The 25,567-nt window shown below is 35.7% G+C and overlaps 1 protein-coding gene across 1 annotated transcript; it reads right to left on the minus strand.

Annotated features, from left to right (window-relative positions):
• Nucleotides 1-4,229: 4,229 nt before the first annotated feature.
• FGF5 (fibroblast growth factor 5) lies at nucleotides 4,230-23,862 on the minus strand. The gene is made up of 3 exons (XM_079153522.1): nucleotides 23,261-23,862; nucleotides 15,757-15,860; nucleotides 4,230-4,953 (listed from the first exon to the last, which is right to left on the minus strand). The coding sequence occupies exons 1-3, from the start codon at nucleotides 23,625-23,627 to the stop codon at nucleotides 4,606-4,608; spliced, it is 819 nt and encodes a 272-aa protein (XP_079009648.1). The 5' UTR covers nucleotides 23,628-23,862; the 3' UTR covers nucleotides 4,230-4,605.
• Between the last annotated feature and the right edge of the window lie 1,705 nt (nucleotides 23,863-25,567).

The following is a 25,567-nucleotide window of genomic DNA, read 5'->3' on the forward strand; positions in this document are numbered from 1 at the left end:
AAGATGTCTCTAGTTGTGTGCCTTGTGTATGGCACGGTCTTAGAAAAAGTTTTCTGAATTATTTGGGAAGGCAAGAAAAAGGCAATAGAAAGTTGTGTCATCAGCTATTCTTATTTGGAGGAGTGATGTCAAGAAGAGATTTAACATATTTCTTCATAAATTTCTGGAAGGCTTCTAGAATTTTAATCACAGAAGAGGTGTTCAAAAATTACATGTTTAATTAAGGTTCTAGATCTATTTGTTACCTGCATGCAATGATACTACACTCACCATTCCTTTCTGGATTAATTCAAATTTTTGTTGTCCTTCATAAAATGCTAAGCTTAGGATTGATCCCAATTTTGTAAATCTCTGATCCAGTCTCACACTTACTCAGTCGTGTTTGTGCTGGGGATCAAGTTCAGGACATCGCACTAAGTAAATGCTGAACCACTGAGCTATATCCCACCCCTGATCCTATTGTCATTCTAACCAAAACCAACATCTTTTTAAAATAACTGTATTACTTCATTGGAAGTTTATTTCAGGTGGTTGTCTAGTTTCATCTGTACATACAGTATTAGTTTCATCGGGGGAAGAACTATGTCCCTATTTTGGACAGTAATAACTGTCAACATTTTAAAACTCAAACAATCATTGATAGAAAACTAGGAATGATGCTAGAGATCAAATGATGGAATCCAAAATTAGGACTACAGAGTGACTTGTAATATCTATGGCAGAGTCAAGACAGAAAATAATTTAATAGATTAAAAAATATATTAGCCCTTGATTTATAACTTAAGATACAAAGGCATTTTTTGTAATCTAAAATTGCTTAAATGCTGTTTGATGATTCATAACTCACTTGACTGATTTCATGCTTTGTGTGATTCCTGGTTGTGAAAGGCCTCCAGTGACTTTCATCCTTTCTCTCTCCTGAGACTTTCAAATAGAGCAAAGAGTCCAATGAAGAAGGAAACTTTTTCTCTGTGAATACTTCATCATATGGAAATCTTATTTCAAAAACTGACTAGTACAACTGGACTGACTACTGAAAGAAAAATAAGTGAGCAATATTCATGTATCTAAAAGTTCCTATCTTTTAAATTTTTTTAAAAAAAATCATTGACTTAAAAATCAATTTTACATGATCAGAATTTAGATGTAGCAAGTAAATCTTTATTATAGAATTCCATTGATAAGTCATTTTTAATTGCATTGCAGCAATGTCTACAGTATTCTTTTCATTATTAAAATTTCCCTATAGACAATTTGCTGCAACTATAAAAATGGTGCAAGAATTTGAGTTTTTAGGCAGTGCCATACTTTCATTTTGTTATTAAAAATATGAGAAGTCTTGTCTTTGTTATTCCCTCCTTTTGAAAGGTAAGAAATATTAATGGTAAGAAAATCATTGTTTTCTCTTTCAAACTCAATTTTATAGTAAATTTACCTATGTGATTTATGGTGTTTTATAAATATATTTATTACATATATGTGTATGTATCTTTATGTACATATATTATGTGGAAATAATTTGTGATTTAAGGTGTTTTATAAATATACATATACATATATAAATATACATAACATTGTATGTGTTTATTTAACATAATATGTACATTTATATATTTATATATTTATTTAATATACTTTTATATACACATATATCATGTGGAAATAACTTTGCCTGTATTCCTTATTAGATCAAACTGCTATATTACTATAACTAAGCTAAAAGAACTTAGATAATTTTGTATACACCATACACACAAATTAGTTTCTTTAGAAGAAAGTAAAGGTGGATTTTATGAAGTGAAATCCACAGTGTTGTTACATCTTATTGGAAAGCTCTGTTTATCTCTATAGATGTTCCAAATAAAGAATATCTTAAATTAAAAATTATATATAATACAATTAATAAAATTGAAATGTCAGTCTGAAGATGTTTGTCATCTGTCTTTGAAGTAAATTAGGTTCTTAAATATTTTGTGTAAAATTCATTATTTTTATATTAAAATAATGACTAATAACTTTATTTGATGATGGTTAGGTCTAGTTACTTAAAAAACATCAAAAACTACATAACCATGAACTCTTAGAAAGTTGTGTAAGGAGTTATATTTGCACATGCTACCTGTGCATGAGTTCATTTAATTAATTAATTTAGGTGACTTTATGCTTCAGTGAGCATTAATTAAATATAATTGTATATGACCAGTAAACTTAAGAGTAATTTAATTTTCTTAAACCTTAGTTTGACTTTCAATTTTGAAATTAATGAGTCCTCACTTGCATAATACATATTTGGTAGCTATCCTATTTTAACCTTCACATGTTAATCAAATCAAACAAGGAGGACCAGATAATCTACTCATCTTTAACTTGGCATAAACGGTGAGTAGCATTTAGCCTTATGCATGCATTAATTTAATTTAGTTTGCTGTTAATCATTATTATCATCATCTTTTCCTTGCTCATCTACAAACATGTTCATAAGTCTCCTGTTTTACAACCTAAATTCTCCATGTATCCTAAGAACTTGATATGCAGTGTACAATATTTAATCATAGATAGTATTTGTAGCTTTATACTGTGTACCTAAGACGAGATGCCAGTTGAAAAGGAGGTAAACATATCTTTGTTTGCAAAACTTCACTGTTTTGTTTAACTTAGGGATATTCTAAAGTATAAACTAATTAAAACATTTGTAGCATTTCATTTTCTATTTTTTTAAAAAATACATTAAATACAAGGAACATTTAAACAGATTGATGGCTTTATAATAAGTGATTAAAAGTACATGTATAAGTACATGCATGATGTTTTGGCTCATGAGTTGATTTTTATATGCTACATATAATATATATATAAATAAGGGGATCTGTGTGTGTGGTATGAAGTTCAATTTTGGTAATTACATGCTATTTATGCACCAAAATAAACTGAAATTTGTTTTGGAAAATACATTTAACATTATTATTAGTGTTTGTATGCTGGGGAACAAACCCAAGGCCTTGATAATGCTAGGTGAGCACTCTACAACTGAACTATACTCCCAGCCTTATCCATATTCTGTAAACACACTTCAGTGCACACCACAAACTTCCTATGAACTCTCTGGCTCTTATTATGAAAGACATACTTCTAACCATTAACTATACCTTCTTTATTGCAACATTTCCAAATGTAAGATGAACATTTGTATTTCATAGAACTTGATAAAAATGATTATCCAAGAAAATAAATTTGGTAAATTGTCATAAGTTATATTTTCTGTGATTTATGTTCAGCATTCAGTATTTGGGTTGGGAATGAAGTGCCATTTTCAACTCATCAAGTTCCCAGCTTTCCCATATCACCAGTTTTAAAATATATATATATATTTTAAATATATATCAGATATATATAGATAGATAATGTAAATATATCTATATATATATCAGAAAGTTTCCTTATAAACGGGCAGATCTATTCTCTGGAATGGTTACTGTTAGGATAGGAAGCTCAAAGAGCGTTTGAATAATAAGAAATTTTTGACAACCGGACTTGACATAGAAAACTGTTCAGCGATTCATCTCCTTCCGTTCTCCATCGTTTCCCTCTAAGTGCTTACTCCCTGTGGATCTATACAACAAGGATTACAGAGGGTCACAGAAGTATTTTTAAGCACTCCAATTTCATAGTGTATGCTTGATGGACAGAATAAAATGTATTCCTTCAGCTGTTCCAGAATGAGGGCAGGGGTAGATAAAAGGAGAAGCAAAGGCAAGACAGAATTAGATCTCAATAAATGTTGCAAACTTAGAGTACTTTTACCTCTAATTCTTTTCCTTACCTCCAACTTTTAATTCCATTAAAATGCCCTTATATTTATTTTCTCCTTACTTCTAACCAGAATAGCCCAGCCATTAAAGGGATAGGTTTTCACATAATGTCATGAATTTACACACGCATACACACAAATCCAAGCTGAGCCTTTGATGCTGTGGAAGAAAATTTAAACATTTTAAAGTGTCAAACTAATTTTACATTAACTGAGGTATGGCTAAAAAATAAAAATAGTGCAGTGAATAGAAAATTGCAAAAGAAATCCACATTACAAATTAGCTATAAACACATTTATAATTCATAAACAGCATTAAAATGATTGCTTATGTCATATTAATTAAAATAATAAAAGTAAGAAAATATGCTCAATGCAGAGGTAATTAAAAAAACAAAAGTTAATAAAATATTTTATCTGCATCAAAATATTCTTTGGAAACCCAAAATAAAAGTGTACCATGTATGTTCTTTCAGGCTGACCTGTAAAAATCAGAAAAATACATAGTCCAGGCTATTTGACTTTCTGAAAATGTGGAATTCTAAATATCCCCTAGGCATAAAGCAAAAGTCTTTCTGAACTGAAGCACTGCGCTCCTTGTACCAGTACAAAGAATTCCAGTTCCATTCCTATCAAAAAACTTTTTTGCTTCAGTCAAACTGAAACAAATGACCTGACTTTTCATACAGTGTGAGTACAGCCAAAGCTGTGTCCGAAGATTTTGCTCCAGAGCTCTGAAGACACCTGTAGAAACTCCTGAGGGAAAAGAACACTCTCTTAAGAGGCCCAGATCAGAGTTATCCGAAGCGAAACTTGAGTCTGTATTTCACTGTATTGGGACTTTTGCGAGGTGTAGATAGGGGAACCTTTGGCTTGACATGAGTAGGTGGCTTTTTCTTTTCAGGAACAGTAACGGTGAAAGAAAGTTCCGGCTGCTCAGACTGCTTGAATCTTGGTAGAAAGTGGGTGGAGACGTGCTGAGGTTTGACCCGAGGGCTGCAGCCACGTTTAGCTTTCCCTCGTTTATTCAGGGCCACGTACCACTCCCTGCCTGTCCTTTCAGTTCTGTGGGTCGCTGAAGCATAGGTGTTATAGCTGTTTTCTTGAAATCGCTCCCTGAACTTGCAGTCATCTGTAAATTTGGCCTAAATGGGGGGAAAAGAGAAAATTTAACTTGGAATATTTTCAGCATGTAATAAAATATGATGTCTCATACCAAAAAGGAAAAACCAAGAATTCTATTGATCCCTGGCTCTCCTACTTTATTCCCTTACAAAAACATCTGCTTCTTTTATAGTTGCTTTAAAATTCTGTTTTTATTTCTATATTCCTACTTTATTCATCTTTGCAACTATGATTTCGGTTCACCATGTACTTAGTGACAGTGTTCATTTATATATATATATATATATATATATATATATACATACATATTATCATTGGTATATATACCAATGATAATTGGAACTCTTCATTTAAACACTAAGGACTCCTAATACATTTAAATGCTGTTACTATATTAACAGTACTTTGACATTTATAGTTGAATTTTTTAAAAATCATAAAGATAAAATCTATAGATAAGATTTTCCCTTTCTAGGTCACCAAGAAAATAAATAGAACTATATTACTAAGAAACAATTGCCTAGTAAAACATGAATTTATGTTTGAAGAAATGGGGTCAAAATATTCCTTTGAAATAAGCATACATTTTCATTGTTATCAGTGTAATTCATGCTGCTGAGAGAGGAGAAGCATGTGGGCCTATTAATATTGCTTGTGTTAAGAGATCTTTAGGAAAAATATATCTTTACAATGTGATACACTAGAGTGTAGGAAAAAAAACATACTGGAGTCATTAACACCCTAGCCCCCCCCCACCCCTCTCTCTCTCATACATGCACACACACACACACACACACACACACACACACACACAAATCTGCCCTTGAAATGTTCACACAATAGTGGAAAAGCAGACAAGCAGACATCATCATGGTGCAGCTTAATAAGTGAAAATATGAATAGGAGTCTTCAGAGGTTACAATGACAACTTAGAGGAAAGGGTAGAGGTGGAAGAGAGGAGGGCAGAAAGTCTTCCTGAAAAGCTGACATCACGCAAGCAGGTGAAATGAGAAAGAATTTTCCGGGAGCAGGGACGGTATGTTCAAGGGTCAGGGTCACACTTTGAGTACCTACAAGTCCTTTGGTGTGACTTCCATGTGGGGGGTATGAGGGAAAGAACAAGAGACAAGGCTGACAAAATAGAGCAATACCAGACCAGAAAGGGCTTGGTTTGCTGTATTAGGGTTTGAAAGAACATGATAAGGGGAAGAGTGTGAGTGTGGGGCCAGACGAGCTACTGGACATCAATTCTGCCACTGGAGCTCTTAGCCTTAAGCCCCTTATCCACAAGCCTTAACCCACAGGGCTACTATGAGAATCAAAACATTTTTGTAGGAAAGGGATCTTTAGCTTTCATCAAACTCAAAAGTCCATACCTTCAAGGAATTAAGAGTGTCTCTACCAGTCCAGATTCCCACATTTTACAATTCAGGGAGCTCCATGGCATAGAATACCTGGAGTTAGAAATACCAAATATTTTGTTCCCCATATAAAAAAAAAACCACTAACAACTATGTATTTCTATTCAGACAAGATGTTATATACAGGAATAAAATGGCCCTTGGCTCTTGTTTTTTCTAGTAATGTCAAATTTTTATCTGCAATATAGATCACAACACCGTAACCTGAAAGTTCGGATAATGCAAAGCAATTTACTAGACATACTGTTGAGATGCATATGGAATTTTTGACTTGTGCCAAGTACTGACAATAACAGAAGACAACCTGGATCAGAGCATTTACAATAGCACATTTAATTATTTACATTTAAGTGCAATCAAGCTCCTTATTTGGGGGCTATGAAGCTATATATATACCCAGATCTCCCCCAAGTCTTCTGGTGAATCTCTGGATTTGATCTCTAGCAGGTTAGAAGCAGGTGTGTTAAAGAACCACCTCAATGTGTGGCATTTCTCTCTTCCTGCCTCACAATGTGCTAGCCTAGGCCTAGGCCAAGAGTACAGTGATGATATCACTTTAGAAATAACAGTTATTGTTCCTATTTTTTATTTAAAAGATCTTCTTACAAGTTAAATATATATCTGTCTATAGCTGTTTAGCTCTTCAAACAACTCTTCCATTTAATTAGATAATCCTAAAGTTTTATTTTAAAATAATACCAAAAAGCTATCTGAAAAATTGGAGCTATCTGAAAAATTTCTGGCTCCCCAAGAGAACAAGCATTTTAGAAAGGCAGGGAGCATTTCATTCAAAAGAGTAAAAGGGCCTGGGACTGTCGCTTAGAGGTTTAAAGGGATGTGTGGGGGTGAAGTTTTTCTTAAAAGATATTTGGATAACTTTTCTCTATATGTATAGATAATACATTATATTATGTTCTACATATATAGACAACATTATAACTTGACCTGATTTTTACCTCTATTTCATAAAAATAACAGTAATTGCTTTATCCAATTCTGACAGATTTTAAAAGGTATTTAAAGGTATTATTTAACCTTGTTTATCCTTAAAGAACATGTAATTTTTCAGTTAATGTGGATGATGGGCATGCATGCACACAAACACACACACACACATACACACACACCATCACATATTTTCAAAAAATCTCAATTCCAGGCTGGGGTTGTGGCTCAGTGCTGAGTGCTTGCCCAGCATGTGTGAGGCACTGGGTTTGCTCCTCAGCACCACCTTAAAAACTAAATAAATAAAATAAAGTTATTGTGTCCATCTACAACTAAAATATATATTTTTCAAAATCTCAATTCCATCTTAAAGTGTCTCATAACAGCGAAAATCTACCACTTCACCCACTAAAATTACTCTATCTAAAAATGTTCTCCTTTTCTCCGCAAGATTCTTATTCTTAAGTTCTTTTGTAAAAAGGAGACTTTTCAGGGGGTGATTTTTCAGGTTGTCAATTTTTCAAGGGTCATCTAATTGTCCCACGGAGTAGAGATGTTTGGAACTCTAAGGACCCACACACCACACAGCCCCTCAGCCACTCAAAAATCTAAGTGAAAACAGGAGTAAAGCAGTCAGACTGTTTTGGCTTTCTTAATTGACTTCTAATTTAATGTTTTGTCTGAAAAAGTCTTCTAGCTCTGATGGAACAGAACCATTTGACGCAACCACTTCAGCAAATTTTTTTGCACCAGGAGATCTAGTTTCTTCTTGAAGGATTGACTGCTCTTGCGAGCATTCCCAGCCTTGCTGTAGTAAGACGGTGACCTTCAGCAGTACATCTCTGTATGTAATGTCATGCCTGGAGCATCTTTATTGCAGAGTCACCAAGGAGCATAGGTCTTAGGTGGAAGTATTAAAATATATACATTTACCATTATACAATTTTGGACAAAAATTTTCCAGGCTAATTCTCATGCTTAAATTCTCCTTTGACTTTCATAAAAAGTTATTTAATAAACCATATGCTTTTAAATAATAGAACTGCATTATTTCCATAGTAAAATAAAGATGCCATACAAACTTTTTCTATAATTGAGGTGTGAAGTAAGGAGATGAATTAAATTTCAAATAAGCTACTGAAATCAGAACTCCCATCATTTCACTGCCCTACCACCATCAGCCACTATAACAATACAATCATTAGAATGTTTGTTAAAAAAACCCTATCTTTGTGTCAAATATATTTTGAATAAATTTAAGTAATGAACTCAATAGATATTTATTGACTGTGTAACATCATGTAAGCACTGTGGTGATTGCTACCCTTACAGAGGCACGGTCCTTCTCAGGTTCTTTGATGACTTAAATTATCTGTGTTTTCTCTTTAATTTTTCCTTCATCTCACAAATTACCTTCAATAAGCCATGCTTGTAAAATTAAAATAAAATGTCAAAAATCAACAAAGTTTATGTAGTTTACTATACTCCTAATTATCAAAACAAATAAAACTTAGACACATTAAACTATGTTTGCTTGAATATCCAAATTATTTCAAGGAATTAATTTTAATTTTGTAGGTAGAATTATTTCTACCTACATCTCCAGCCCCTTCTTATTTATACTTTGAGACAGGGTTACACTGTTGCTAAAGCTGGCCTCAAATTTGTGATCCTCCTTCCTCAGTCTCCTGAGTCACTGAGATTACAGCCATGGCCCATCGTGCCCAAGCCAAGAGGCACTTTCTTGACTCTAAATATCTCTTCACAGTGAAGAATACATTTGAAACAATGAATGTTTTTAGAAAGTCCAAATTCAGTTCGAAGAAAGCAAAACTTAGATTACCTGGAATATTCCAGAAAAGACTAGTTCTACCAAATTGGAATTAAACAGAGGGTCAATTAAACCAAGTAGGAAATCTCTCTAAAACAACATTGTTTTTAAAAAAAACTCCCCTAAACCTTAACATAGTTTTGTTCCTTAGAAATACCATATTCTGTGATGATTGAGAATCTTACGAAGAATGAATGGAGTCTATGCAAATACCAATTCTTATTATGTACAACTACAGAAATAAACAGGCAGTATATGAAAGTGGAAGAGAGATAGGAGTGAATTTCTTTTGATGCCAGTATAAACCATGAAGAGTGTGAGGTTTTCTATTTCACCATTTTTTCTTTGATTTGCCTCTTTCTCCTGAAAAACCTTATAAAGTTAAAAAATAATCAGCTAAATCTAAACAATTAAAATGTTATGGACTAACATTATTCGCTAATTCAAATATTATTATACAATGCAATAAAAGCAACCATTGTACTCTAAGTGAACTTTCCTTGCAGCATGCATTCCTAGTTCTGGTTCTTACATCTGCATCACTGCTCCTTGGCTTCCACCCCTAACCCCACTAATGAGGCTGTCCTGAACAGGTGCCCAAAGTCTACTCCATTTTGTATGGTTTTGCCCTGAGCGTTATGTACTCTCGGGGCTGCCTTTTACTCTTTAACACCTAAGCTCCACATGGTTCAGTTGTAGCCCTATCCTACCATGATATCTCCAGAGCATGGCCATCATTCCTGCTTGACATTAGACATCTGCCCATAGTACCTCTCAGTTTTTCCTACTTGACGACCAAACAAATATAAAACCTGGTATAAATAACAACCAACATGGTAATATAGTGAGGAATACCAACCACAGGATCTTTCTTCCAAACTTCATAAAGTACCCTAAAATTATTCAAGAATACAGTTCAAAATGTAGATTCTCTGAGATCTAACTCCAAAAATTATGTTTCAGTAACTGTGAGAGCCTGGACTCTTATGGTCAAACAGCATCCCTACTGATTTTGATGCAGGTGAGGTAAGAACCATACCAGGAGACACATGGTAGAAGATGGGACTTTTCTTTCTGATGTCTTTAATAGCTCTATAAATCTGGGCTATTGAAGGTTACTATGTGTCAAACGGCTTACCTATATTACTTAACTCTTCCAATAATTCATGACTATTAAAATTCTATTATCCGATTGTCAATCAGAGAAGTAAAGAAAATGGTCCACTTAAAGCCCACATTTATCCAGTGCCAGATTGGACCTATGAATTAAATTTCATCTTCTAATTCCTGTACTAAACTTCTTTCTATAACACTCTACAAACCAAGGCTGTCTCCCTTTTATTCGGTTTTATTGGCTCTGAAGTTGTTTCATGTTAAAACACTTATAAATAAAAAGTGCCACTCCCCAAATCATCAGAGAAATGTAACACCATCCCTTGCTATAGGCAAACTTCCTCAGTAAGGTAGGCCCTTTCTTCAGACTTCACAGTGCAAATTTAAAGAAAGGGAAGAACATTAAATGGCAAAGGCAGAGCCTCATACTCATTAAAGGCCTGAATTACTAGGCATTTGATTTTACTATGTGAAGTGAAAGTCTTATAGGGCAAAGGAAATCTCTAGGCAAATGTCTTGATATAGCTCATGGTCTTGACTGGAAGAGAGAAACTTATGAGGTTATTTTTTAATGATGATGATAAGTATTGCTCAACCCTCCATTTCCCCTTTCAGCGAACATACCCAACTTTAGGGGCTACTAACTCCTCCTCACTCTGCCCCCAGCGCAGGAAGTCCAGCCCAGATTCTCCTCCTGACAAGCCAGCTGGCACCCTCCGAAATCAGGAAAGGAGGATGTTCTAGTCCTTGCTCAGGGCTGATCAAGCACACATTCCATGCCTGTTTCGTAAACTCTGCAATTAGCTTTCCTTCCAAACATGATCCCCTAAAACCCTGCGAAACAAAAATAATTCCAATGCATGCTTGCTTCTCTCTGTATCTTTAAAACAAGCTGACATGTTTTCCCCCAATAGAAAATGAACTAGCACACATAATTTATGAAAATGTTGAAGAATACACAATAACCACCTTTCACAGTATTTCATATTTTTTAGGGGGGAAAAGAGAAGATGGATTCTAGGCTCTAAAAGAATTACAAGATTATGACCCTTAGGAAATCCTTGCTTTTTAAGAGCAAAAAGATGAGAATTTGGCTTTCAAATTAAGTTCCTTGGAAAAAAGAAAACTTAGTAGATAGCTAAGGGGTTACTGTATGCACACAAAGTCTAGATCCAATGGGAATATCTTCCATGATAAATAGAATTTGGGTCTTTTCTAAATAATTGACCTCAAAATCAGAAAAAAAGAGATGGACGATCATCCACCAGCTTCAAATTCAGGAAGATCTGTTTTAACTTTAAAGCACTGAACACTTGAGTGGCACTACCCTTAAGTGTTCTATACATATTATTTCATTTACAACACTTAACCATTCCATAGATTGCTATTATAATTTTTCTACATTTATTGGTTGATAAAGTCAAAAAATAGAAAGAGTAAATACAAGGACACAGTAAAGTGGTGGAGTGGGATTCGGCCTTGGGTGATCTAACCACACATTCAAGAGCTTTCATCTGGACCCGCCCTCAAAAGAATCCAGAAAGACTCTCTGAGGATCTTTCAGTAAGTATCCCAATCCTGAGAGAGAGCAGAAACAGACAGGGAATGGCACTCAGACTCAGGAAGTACCTCAGCATGGACATGTGTTGAGAGAAGGCGCAGAGGCCACAGCAATGGCTCTGACTAACCCTCATGGCTCTCTGGGAAGTAAATACCTCCTCCTACTCTCTGATTTCTGACACATTTTGACAAGGAGAAGACCATACACCTTCCTCCTGTAAAGAATGTTGAAAAAACCTGCATGGTAGAAATTTGACTGTGTTGTATATTTAGAGTAAATCAAAAGTTTCAAGGAAAGTTACATGTGAATGAGAGGCTTGAATGAGCAGTGAAGCCAGCTCATTTATTCAACAGAAGTTCAAATGAAACTACTCTCAAAGAATTAAAAAACTCAGTGCAAAAATGAAATCAATGTCACCTTAATCTACTGACTCTGGACTGTTTCAGTTTGACATCTCTGGGTCCACTGATGATGGATGAAGCATTTACTAAAAGATTTCTGTGGACAAAACCAATCTTTTCTGTTTTCAGATTTCATCCTGAGATTTCCCTAAGCAACACATCATCACATTGGATAACCAACATTTGTAAAAGCCTTTGATTCATTCTGTGGCAGACACATCCCTTCCTCTCTGGACTCTAAAATCAAGTAGAGAAGACAGAAGTAAAGGGGACAGGAATGGAGGGGAGTCAGTAAAATAAAAGCATTCTGAATCAGAAAGAGAAAGCTAGGAGGAAATTTGTAACTTTACATATTTAAAATTGTTCACTCATTTAGGTATTGAAGTGCTATAAATATTCCAAGGATGTGCCATAGTATTCATTTTTTCATATTATGTGAAAATATTATTAAATCATGGACTTACTAATTCCTATAAATACATGAAAACAACACAATTGTTTCCAAAATATAAAATCTTGCTTCAAGCTAACTTTTATGTGCCAAGTACTATAGTGTTTAAAGAGAGACAGAAAATTGTAAGAGGATACAGTTCTGGCTCAATAACTTGTTAACTGTTTCACCTTAGGAAAATAATTTAACATCTCAGGTTCTTTCCTCACCTCATTATCTAATGAGATAATGTGAGTGAAAGAGCTTTTACAGGACTCTGAAAGTCCATTATCCCTGCCTGGTAACTAATTTTTTTTTTTTTTGTACCAGGAATTGAACCCAGGGGTGCTTAACCACTGAGCAACATCCCCAGCCCTTTTTTATATTTTTTTATTTAAAAACAGGGTCTGGCTGAGTTGCTCAGGGCCTTTATAAGTTGCTAAGGCTGACTTTGAACTCATGATCCTCCTGCCTTAGCCTCCTGAGGCGCTGGATTGGTAATTAATTTTTAATACTCTGATTGTTACTATGAAAACCAACTTGAAATCTACAACTACCCATGAATATTTCTCAAAGAAGTGGGAGACTACTTTCCCCAGGATGATAGGAATACTTTACATTTCTACACTTACTCTCTACATTTACCCTTTAGATAAATTTAAATGCTTCTGCACAATTATTAATTTAAAGTAACTCACAAATTACACTTCTAATCCTTAAAGTATGAGCTTTTGGCCTTTTGGGTGATGATGTAATTTTATAAAAATCAAAACTAAATCAAATGATCATATTTAAGTTATGAAAACAATTTTTTAACATGTTTACCTAGAAACAGAAAACAGGAAAGAAATCAGCTGGGCATAAAAGTGATAATTGCTAGGATTAATACTATTTCTAAATTCAACTTCTTTAAAAACAAATCACTTTATAATTTAATTAGGTTTCCATATAGAGAGAAAGTATACTAATAAAAGCTCAAATAAGACAAAGTGGGATTGAACAATTGGTTTAAAAAGAATCCACATAATCATAGGGCTTAATTTTTTTTTATCTACAATTCAGCTCAAAGTCATCAGAATGACTTTTATATCAAAGAGCTTCAGTGAGTGACAAGAGCAAGACTTGCTTTGTACTGTTTAAAAGTCATTATTCCATGAAATAACTTTAGCCTGCCAAGATGAAAAAGAATAACAGATGCTGTTTTTGCATTATCTGCATTATTTCCACCAGTCATCCTTAGACATTTGGGTCAAATTTCTAGAAATTTGTTACTTGCATTTGACAGAGGAATCATGTATCCTAACCTCTCAGTTTGACCTTTCTAATTGGCATCCATTTATAATACTTTGCTTTCTATGGCAATTATCCTTAAGCTGGTCCAAGTTGAATCTATTTTTTGCATGTACCAGTGTATAAATCAGAATGTTTTCAAAGGGAAAATTTTCATGCACAACAAACAAACCAATGAGAGAAATTTTCTTTATATACATCATATATTATTATGATGCTTAGATTTTGAAGGTGTTTCAATCTATTACAAACCTTAAAGTAGACTGGGGAAAAGTTACTCTGTTCTGATATGTTTAATCAGTATTTTCTAATCTGTATGTGGAGTTTTAAAAAGTCATGTTATTTTTTAATAAAATGAAATGTTTGACTTTTTTCCACAGTTATGCAGAATTTTGTCCCTTAAAATACATAAGTGAAAAAAATCAAAGATTTTTAATTGCTCAATCAGATCAATTATTTTATAAATACTATATTGTAGCTTGCTCTAGAGTATAATAATGAGTCTAAAATATGAAATAGGTGAATCATTTTATAATTTTTGCACTGAATGATTAAAAAGTTTAAAACAAAGGAGTTTTCCACATATCTTAATAAACTGAGATTTTAGTAGTTTATTATGGTTATACTACATTTAGTTTACTACATATACTAATAGGCAATATTTATTCATTACAATAATACCAACATATGAATACTGTTCTAAGTACTTTATATGTATTATTTCATTTAATCCTGAAGTAACTATAGAAATTGCTCCAACTCTACCGCATCCTTCAACATTATTAACAAATCATCTTTATCTAAAGGAAAGAAAAATTATAAAGGTCTTACACATTTAACCAAGTACAATTCTCAAAGGTCTAGATAAAATAAAAATAATAAATAGTAAATTTCAATTAACTGCATTCAAATAAAAGTTCCATACACTTTGAAAATTGGAAAGGTGATATTTCAGCAATTCATTTAAGGGTTAAAGGACTAACTTCAAAAAATATTTTTTTTAATTATTTGATGTGAGGTAAGTTAGTATACTACAGAGAAAATACAAATCACTTTTAAGGACCATGCATACACACTAATACAAATAAACAGAATCCGAGTGGAAAAGCTAAGCTATATATATTTTATTACCTTTAAAAGTTTTAATATTTACCACGTGATGGGCATTGTAATAACAAAGCAAAAAAAGGAGTAATTTATAAATTGATGACAAAATGTGTAAGTGGTGTGAAGAAATTTTTAAAGTGCAAAATTAGTCTTTATAGCATTAAGAAGTAATTATATTTGATGTAAAAAAATTCAAAAAAGATCTCAAATTCATCAAGTAAAATTTTTCTATGGATGGTTAAAGACTTCTCATTACTGGCTTCTTCCCTTCCTACTTGTTAATATGAAAATATGTTACACTACTTAGACTCAGTTTTTAACATTGTGAATAGTTTGTAAAATTAAACAAGAAATTCATTTACTGAACACACATCATCACCACAAACATTAAAATTTAAAATGTTATGCAATGTTTTCAGACTACTCTGCGTTTGCGCCCTTTTAAGAAATAAACAATGGCAACCACTTTGAAAAGGTTTTTCCCAAATACATTTACCTTTAAAACTTTTTATAGACTCTAGTATCTTTTTAAATCAATAAAACAGTAAATGACTAGAGACACACATACAAATCTCTTGGATTTATGTGCTTATAATTTTACCCAAAACAAATTTTCTAAGCAGGTCATTTGTCTTTTCTACCAACTCGGAAGATCATTTTATTCTGTGTTACAAATATAAAATCTCCATAACACCTTTAACAAGTATAAAGTGGTTCTACTTACACTTGCATGGAGTTTTCCTTTTTTTGACATCGCTAAAAATTTGTTGCTGAAAACTCCTCGTATTCCTACAATCCCCTGAGACACAGCAAATATTTCCAAAATACCTAGGATGACAGAAATCCCAAAATAAAACACAGACTCTTCTACATATCATTGCGAAGAATTAAATTTCTAAATAGATTCTTGCCATTCTTTATTACTGCTGTTGAAAAAAGAATTTAATATTTAACATTCTTATTACTTGTGACACTCACTTTGTTTAAAAAACTAGCTAGTGTATAATTATAATGCACCAATGAAAATATGGAAAAAACAATTATTATTCAAGTATTCAATTCAAAAAATCTGATTCTGTGTCATCAGTAATCCTTATTATTATTTTTTTTTTTGCAAATGCAAACTGCTTTTAGTATACAATGTTTGGCAACATAATCTTTTCAAGTTCTAAAAGAATCAGAAAGGCACCTTCTGTGAATTTTTAAAAAAATAACTTCCATCCATTATTTTTCCATCAAAGATAATATGCTATTTTTTTAAATATTAAAGCATAACATGATCTCAAAATTAGCGTAAGCCATTGGAGCCTGGAAAATAATATTTATAAAAAGTAAATCCCTCTAATCATCACAATTCAAGTATAAATAAACATATACATACTCAATTATTTAGCAAGTAGCTCATTCAAAGACTACACATAACAAGATCCTGAAAACATTATAAATAACATTGGCTCAACACGTGCTTTATGGATTACATTTTTAAACATCTTGCACTTGAATCATTTCCTGGAAAAAACTAATGAGATATTTTATTACATTATTATTTATATTTTATATTTCATAACTAGTATTATCAAGTCAATGTCGCTATCTCTCCTATAATAATTTCAATTCCACTGAGTCAAGGGAATTGCTCATCACGGCTCACAGAGTATTTTAAGATGAAACCTATAATCTGCATCTAATTGAAAAGGCTGCCCATTTATCATAAACTTACATATAATGTCATACAGACATGAGAAAAACAGTGATTTTGTTGATTACCTACATCAAATTGCATAGAAACAAAGAAGACTGAAATAATATAGTCCACCAGAGCTAGAAAAGGATCCGTCCTAGAAAGGAACAAAGGAAAAAAAAAAAAGAGGGAAGCAAGGAAGGAAGAAGAGAGGAAATGACAACACCTTAACTCGCCAGTCTGTATTGTTCCAAGCATATATACTAATTTAGGATATCCAAAAAACTCTGCTAAGTAAAAGAGTTCACCTGATTTCTTGCAATAGCAGTCTTTCTCTGGAGTATTTGAAGAACATGTAAAATTATTAAATCTACAAAAAGGAGAATAAGCACATTCATATGAATAAATTTATTGAGCACTTACATTGCACAATGCAAGCTGAACCCCTCTAATTGTAACAAATACTGCTGCTTACTTATTCAACTTGGTTTCTTTAAAATACTTGATCAGAAAGCTCATCAGGAAAAGGGAATGCCTGAAAAACTATTTTTTGTTATAAACATTTTTAGCCCAGAGGAAATAAAACACATCTCAGAAAAACTGAAGCTACTGAATTATTAATGTTTCTTTTAATATATACAAATAGATCAGCTGAAAACTGTTTAAAAGGAAGTACTTTTGCTTTCAGGAAGAAACTGTTAAAGAAACTGGTGACCCATACATCATTTCCTTCCAAATGTTTTCTGCTATTTACAATAGATTTTTCTATAAAAAGTTTTTGACAGAAATACATACGCAAAGATTTACAAGCATTGTCATTTTATCAAATAGTAGCAAAGCACACAAATGCCTGGTAAGGGTAAATACACTACATGGAGAGCAGTGTGCGTAAATAAATATACTGCTATAGTATACAGGTAGTGTAAAAGTAGTGTATTTAACTTTACAAAGTTAAATCACAGAGATGCAATATGTTTTAATAATATTCTTACTAAAATATAACTGAATATTTTATAAAGTTTTTTTTTTCTAGCAGAATTACAGAATGATATTGAAAACATCATTAATGTATTTAGATATTGTTAGAAGCCTGCTTGTGAGTACTGTGTTCAAATAAAACAAGAAAGGGAAAATATGAGAAATAAAACATTTGGAGTGATAAATACAAAAGAGACAATTTGGAGTTGCTAGAGAGACTTGGTTTTGTTTCCCCCAATTTATTCAAGGTTTTGGAAAGTCAGAAATTCTTGATTCCGTTCTCTGTGACATTACCTGGTTTTATAAATGCAAACTGATTGTATACTAATGAAAAACATATGGTAGTATTAAAGATAAAATTATCAGAACAATATGTGTTTGAAGCCTAACTTTCAAGATGTTGAGATAAAAGAACTTTATAAATAATTACTGAATAAAAATACTACTGCTTTGCTTAAGTAAACTATTGCTGTCTGACAGCTAGTATACTCTATTATTTAAGAAAGACCCATTTTGACTCATTTAATTTTTATCTCAACACAGTATACATTCTGCATGCATGCTATGCACAATTTGCATTGCAATGAATTTTAAATATGGGGAAGATGAAATAATACATGTCAAAGTTATTATTTTATTACTCCATGGTTTATTTTCTTACAAAATGAGGTGTTGCCTGAGAATGGAAAGATTTTATCATTTTAAGAAAATTTAACTGGAAGCTTAAAAATACACTTTCACATATATCATTCTATTCAATATAATGAAGAACAGAAGAAAGAGAAAAGATGAAATTAGGTGGAATAATTATTTTTCAAACAGGCAACTTTGGTTGACCTTTTAAATCTGAATGTAATTAAGGACTAACATTGGGGACATGTTAAGATTATAATTTCCACAGTAATGTCAGCAGTGATTTTTACAATGCCTTATCTCCTAGAACACTGGAGCAAATTCTATAGGCATTGCTTACAATTCAGTGTCCTGCTTCCCATCCCCAAGAGGTCACAGGCCTATTTTATCTATTTTACTATGCCAAATCTTAGTAACTATGTAAAGAATTCTACATATTTTATACCTATGTGCATTAAATCACATATAGATAAAATCCCAGGAAACATTTCTCTAACATTGACTTTAAAAAAAAAAATTCAGTGATTTCTAGACCTTTGTCATTAGGAGTCTGTGATCATAAACTTTATGTAAACTTATGGATACCAAAACAGTATCCTCACACAAAATTGTGGGAAACAAAACTTGTGTCACAGATCATAATCAATGATTGTCTGTCACATTGAATTGTCTTCTTTGACCTACTGGCTACCTCTTTTTTCCCATGATAAAGGACTTTCTGCTCATGGAGGGACACAGGTTTTAGTATTCACTCTTCTGTATTGCAGCCCTCTCCTGCAATACAGGGGTGGGGTGGGGAGATGCTCAACATAAATTAACTCACATTAAAGTACTAGTGGATGGTGGGTTATCTTTCCACTACAGTGTTCCTATTTAAGGGGATTAAAAGAAGAGGGCAATGCTTAAAAGAAGGAAGTAGTCTTTCTTGGTAGAATTTCATGGTTGACATCCAGGTTGAAGGAAGCAAGAATTTCTTGGTATCTCTCAGATCCACTTACCTACTGGGATAGTTATTACTAAAGAAGTCTATCTCAATGAGAAAACACCTATCTAGATTTTTTAACTCATTTCTTTATAGATTTTTTTAAAATAAAATAGTGCTCTATTGATGGTGGTAATACAAGTATTATAGATTTGGCGAATAAAATATAGAAAAACACAGATATCCCATGTATTCAGAAGCTTTCAACAACCCATCAGAAAATTCCTAAGGAAAAATATTTAAAACTGAAGTTTCTCTACTTGTATCCGTATGGCAACAGATATGCTGTGCAAAGTAATTAGTGTGAATCTTGAAATATTCAATTTAGCAGTCTTTGTTGATTAAATTTGCAACAAAATCTCCACTTGATTTTTCTGCACAGAAGATACAGTTTCTGGTTTATCTAGAGTTGATCGATCATCTAGTATGTATGACTACATGACACCAAAATTGATAGTTAATTCAGATTTTAAATAATCAGTTAAATTGAGGGTTCAATTAGTCAAAATATGTGATTAGAACTTTCATATTTTATGTGAGTGCTTTGGTTTTGTGTAGCCTTAAACTTTTCCTTCTTGAATTGATTTCTTATTCTTCGGTGGCCCAAGATAAGTCAACAGAAGCATTGTTTTAAAACTAAATTTGCAAACATAAAAATTAAAGCAGATCCATGTTTCTATGTACTGTTTGTCTCTTATCATTTGTCTTCTCTTTTCCATCTTTCTTCATCTTTCCCCAGTATTTCCTTATAATAATGTTTCTATATAGTGAACTTGATTCCATTACCTGTCTTCAAAACTTGGAATTACTATCATGTAAGAGGAACTAAGACTATTAATTGATACACCTAAAGAAATTATGTTTCAAAATCTATGGCCACAGTGTGCTTCTGATAGTTAAACTAGGAAATATTCACAATTTCCAAAAGTATTTATTATCAAATGAAAATTTCGAAATATATATATATGTTCTATCTAACAAATCTTACTGGATTTAAAAAAACTCATTAAAATGAAGTTTCATGTCAAAACTTTGGCTTTCTTTTGAAGTAATTGACTTATAGTAAAAATAATGTTTTTCTATCATTGCCAACTCACAGACAATAGAATTAAAGAAAAGAGATGTATCCTATATGTCCTTGATGCAACTCAGTCTGTCTTGTGAGACTTAGACAAATGTTCTAAACAACAGTCCAGGACCAACACCTTAGTTTATATAAATATCAGGAACCATCAAGTGCTGCCTTCAAAGAAGTAAATGATCAACTGCAATTAGCAAACTGCTGCTTCTCTTTCATAGCTATGTAACGGCAGAGACCTGCTTTAAATTTCCAAATTACATGTCATCCTACAAAACATGGGACATTCTATATACATTCTTAATTGAACAGTGGTAGCAAATTTTACAAAGTAGAATTAACATGACAAAGCATCCAATCAATATGACATGAAGTTTAAGTTGTGCTTTCATCTGTGAGAAAAATCTATGGAAGGCAAAACAAAAGAATAACAACGAAACTGCACAAAAGTAACCAAAATATCCTGCTTAGTGAGTTCAGCATACCATATTGGGTGCATAAATGAATGAATAAGTGAATGAAACTAAGTGAAAGACACAGAGACTAAAACTCTGAAGGGCTGTTTAAAACTGGCATAAATTAGGAATTGTTACATTGTGTTATTTAGGCACTGTTTAGAAAATATCTCTGCTCTTTTGTAGATATCTTTTGATATGGATTTTTAAATAAATTGTACCTTGGAAATAACAGGTAGTGGTCAATTTCTTCAGCTGAATGCATTCTTTGTTGATCTGTTCTCCTTTCCCTTCCTACAACTTCCTCCACTAGCAGGGCCTAAACTGCAAAAATCTTTGACTCCTATCTTGTCTGAGGAGAACAGGGTGATTATCAAGGGAATGAGTATTGCTCTCAGAGATCTCAAGCACACCCAAAACCACCCTAGATACACTTTTTAGCTCCCTGGGCTCCAACTTATTGCTTGCTGCCTACTATTTTTTGGGTCTTCCCTTGAGCACACAAAGATTATCCAGTTGGTGCTGATTTCCTAGAAAAACCAAGAGAACAGAATAGAAAGAAGTATTCCTGTTGAGAGAGAGAGAGAGAGAGAGAGAGAGAGAGAGAGAGAGAGAGAGAGAGAGAGAGAGAGAAGGGAAGATTGCTGGGAGTGGAGAATAAGCTCTGATGTCTGAAGAAGCAGAGTTGAATGGGATCACATGAGAAGCATAAATAGAAATACTGAAACAGGTATAACTCTGGCTGACCCTGAAATTTCAGAAAATTTACTTTCACTCCAATAGACCGGACCTCGATCACCAAAAGTGGGCGTTACTTGATGATCCCTAAAATACGAACATAGGCTCCTTGGAAGAGCATGCAGGAGGCGCTGGTCTCCCTGGGGTGTGTGTGTGTAGGACCCTCTTTGACTAGGTGCATCAGACAACTCACCACATTCGCTACAGTCAGCTGGAGTCCACTCGAAAAGATTAAAGAGGCTCAGGGGTCAGGTGTGGAATCGAGCCTGTCCTGGAGCAAACCACCAGGTTTTACACACCGGGCCCTCTTAAGCCCACTGGAGGAAGCTTTTCAACCAGCCACCCGCTGATATCTGCACTTTCAATCCGGCTTCACAGGCCCCTGCCAGATTGTCAGCCCGGCAGTGAAGTATGAGCTCCTCCAGCGCCTGGAGGAGTTTCCTGGCCCGTGGGGTTTTAGGTCTGAGGCAGAACAAGTCAGATACACCGGAGGGCGACCAGACTGACTCCAGGGCCAGGTGACTACGCAGCACTATCTCCTGGTCACTTTTCAGCTCTTCCTGGATACTCAGAGGTGGATTTATCTGTTGAACTAACCCCCTCTGGAAAAGGGATCAGAACCTACCGCGGAAAAACCTCCCAGAGGATTGCCCTAATCCTGTGCACAGCCTCAAATCACTTCTCTTAGATGCCTAGAGGCGGGGAGGGGAATACATGGAGCGCCTGCCATGGTCTAGAAACTCAGGAGCGGAAGGGAAGAATAGAAAAGAAGGAAGAGAGAACGCTAATGAAGAAAAAACTCATAAAGAAAATTTAGAACTTGTTTTAAAAAAAAAATCCTGCACAATTTGTACCCATAACAAATGAAACCTTTTCTGTGTTTCTTTTAAAATACTTTCCCCTAATTTTTCTTGGAGTCCAAGGATGTCCATACTCCTAAAGAGGTATTGCATGGTCTGAAGACACTAAACTGTTAAACGTCACTAGCGTTAATACTTGCAATGTCCATCACATCTCTCTCTCTCCAAACGTGTCCAGTTTTCCAGATAGCTGCCTTCTTCCAAGGAGAATCTCTGCGCTCTCTTTCTCTCCCCCTCCCGTATATACTTCTATACACGTATACATGTGCATATGTATATACATATGTGCAATATATACATATACTATATTAATTGAGGATTTATAGTAACGGTTGGAGAAGGGAAGTATTTGAGATTTGATTCCTCTAAAAAAAATAACTTCAACTATGTACAGGAAAAAGGGGACGTACTTTGATGCCTAATAAAAAATGCCAACATAGTTCATAAGTACAAGGTAAAGAGAAATTAAACAAGCAAAAGTTAAGAAAATTGGCGGGGGGGGGGGGATTTTCTGCAGGTATGGCTGGAGGATCATCTTTGGGGCCCGGCATCCTGGAAACAAGGTGCCTGTCTGGCTCCCGTCTCTGGGTAACCTACACCTCAGGAATCGCCATTCCTCATGCCCAGCCCAGGAGAGGAGTGCGTATGAGTGCGCCTCGTAGATGCACGTACACTCAACCCACCCGGCTGTTCCCAGGACCAGCTGCATGCCAGGAGATGGGGCTCCAGAAGAAGCTCCTGTGGCCCAAGGAACACCGACTCTCCCTCTGGAACCTACCATGGTCCGCCTAGGACATGTTTTGTAGGCGATCGAGCAACTTACTTAACATATTGGCTTCGTGGGAACCATTGACTTTGCCATCCGGGTAGATCTGCAGATGAAAACCGATGCCCACTCTGCAGTAGAGGCTGCCAGTCCGGCGCCCCGAGGGGCTCCACTGGAAACTGCTCTGCTCCAAGCCGCTTCCTTGGTTGCCCAGAGAAGCCGCGGGGGAAGAGGAGGAGGAGACAGAAAAAGACCTGGAAGACGTCGTGCCACTACTGCTCTGGCGGCTGCCGGAGTCTCCCGGGTTCCTATCTGTGGTAGCGGGTCCGGATTGCCCTTTGGAGGCAAGATGCTTCTCCCCGTGAGCCCAAGCGCTGAAGATCAGGTGGCTGAGGAAGAGGAGGAAGAGGAAGGACAAGCTCATTCTTCCAGCCGCGGGGGTCCTAAGTGCATCTTGTGGGGCTGCTCCTGGGCTCTGTAGCCCCCGCGCGGCTGCGTGCCTCTGGCGCTGCCCCCCTCGCCGCACTGGGTGGACATAGCCTCGGGGAAGAGAGAGGGAGTGGGGGAGAGAGAGAGGCCACCCGAGCGGATCTCGGCGCTGGCACCGGGATATTTATAACGCCAGTGATCTCACTGCTCTGTGCACGCCTGCGAAGCTTCCCCTCACCCGCCGCTTTGTGTACTCACTGGCCGGTGCGGGGAGGGAGCCCAGCCGTCCCGGGGGCGGGGGGTTGAAGGAGGGAGGAGATGGGAGAGAATGAGTGGGAGGAGAAGCCGGGCGGAGAGAAGCTGCACCCCGGACGCTGGGTGCGCCCACACCAGGGCAGAGCACCCCAGCAGTTCTCACGCGCCTCACCGCCCCCCCGCCAACTGGGGCCAACGCCGCGCAGGATTCAGCTCCCGGGCTGCAGTTGAGTCCTTCAGGGACACCGACGGGAAGCCGGGGTCGAAACGTGGAAATGGTTTTCATCCTCTCCCATCTCTACAGCGCACTTGTGCCCAGTAAGGCACTCAAGCCTACCCATGATCCGAATTCCAGGTTCCTCACCTTTGTCTAGTAGATCCCATGAGATGACCTCTCCCCGGGGAACCCTTCGGACCGCTTAGAGTGCTTTAGGCGGGAATCCAACGGGGATTCGCAGCACAACTTGGAAAGGCTTTGGTGTGGCGCGGTTGGGAGAAAAAGTCGGTTAGTGATTCATTGAAGAGCTAAGGAATGGGTTTATACAGCATTTAAAAAGCCACCCTGAATCATTAAGCCACGACTTGAACTGCTCTTCAGTTGCAAACTCTCCGTCGCGCTGAACATTATGCCAAATTTGTTTTTCCTCCTGGTTCTGTACTCTGGTAGGTAGCCGAGCTGTCACAGGTACGCGCTCGCGCGCGCACTCGGACCCAGGGTAGAGGCACTGGGTCTGGGCACCAATACATGTGACTGACTGCCCAGTTGTCCTCTCTCGCCCCAGGATCCCCTTGGCAGGAAGGATTAGCTAAAGGCTCGCTTCAGCTTACTCAGAGCTGCCATTGACTGAAGGACCGACCCCAATGAATGATTAATGACGCGCGCGCTGTATTTCAACCCCAGGAAACCTGAGAACAGAGAATTTCCCTGTACGCAATGCCCCGACTTTTATTTATCTGAGAAATATACCTGACTTGCATTCTTGGAATATTTCTGTCTGAAAACATATCTGAAGCTTTAACCTAAGTTGATACATTATTCATTGGTCATTTTAATGAAAAGGCAGTGATACTGACCAATAAGGTCGATTTTGCATAAGCCAAGCTGATGCTAAGATATGGCCTTATATCCATTATTAAGTATCCGCTTAAGATTTCCTGTCTCAGTAATGAAAAGCATATCAAATATATGTAGATTTTTTCGGAATTGGAAATTTTCCATGTTCAGAGTACTTAATATTAAGGAAGCTGTAAAACAGACCAGAGGGAAGCCACTGTGGGGAAGAAAGGGCACATAACATGCATATGTACATAACATGGGGGCACAGTGTCCCTGACATGCTATATAAATCCTGTCCAAGAGTGAACATTCTTTCTGCTGTTCCAAGTGCAAGCTGTATGCTTTTGGCTTAACGAGGGTGGGAAGATCTTTAAGGCAACCCTAAAGTGGATATTGAGAACAGTAACATGGTCCCTGAGGATGGTCCACTTGACTGAAGGCACCTCTTTCTAGGATGAATGATCTATTATAGGATGCCAAATTTGGGTGCTGTGCCTTCTGAAAATGATGTCCTTGGGTCTGTGATAAGGCTGTCCGGGTTTAAGGCATGTTGGTGCTTCTGAGTGCCATCAGTAAGTTCCCTTGTGCATCACAGTCTCATGCATGTGTCTAAAGTGGCAAAG

This window comes from Sciurus vulgaris, assembly GCF_902686455.1.
Source record: "Sciurus vulgaris genome assembly, chromosome: 9".
NCBI classification, from domain to species: Eukaryota; Metazoa; Chordata; class Mammalia; order Rodentia; family Sciuridae; genus Sciurus; species Sciurus vulgaris.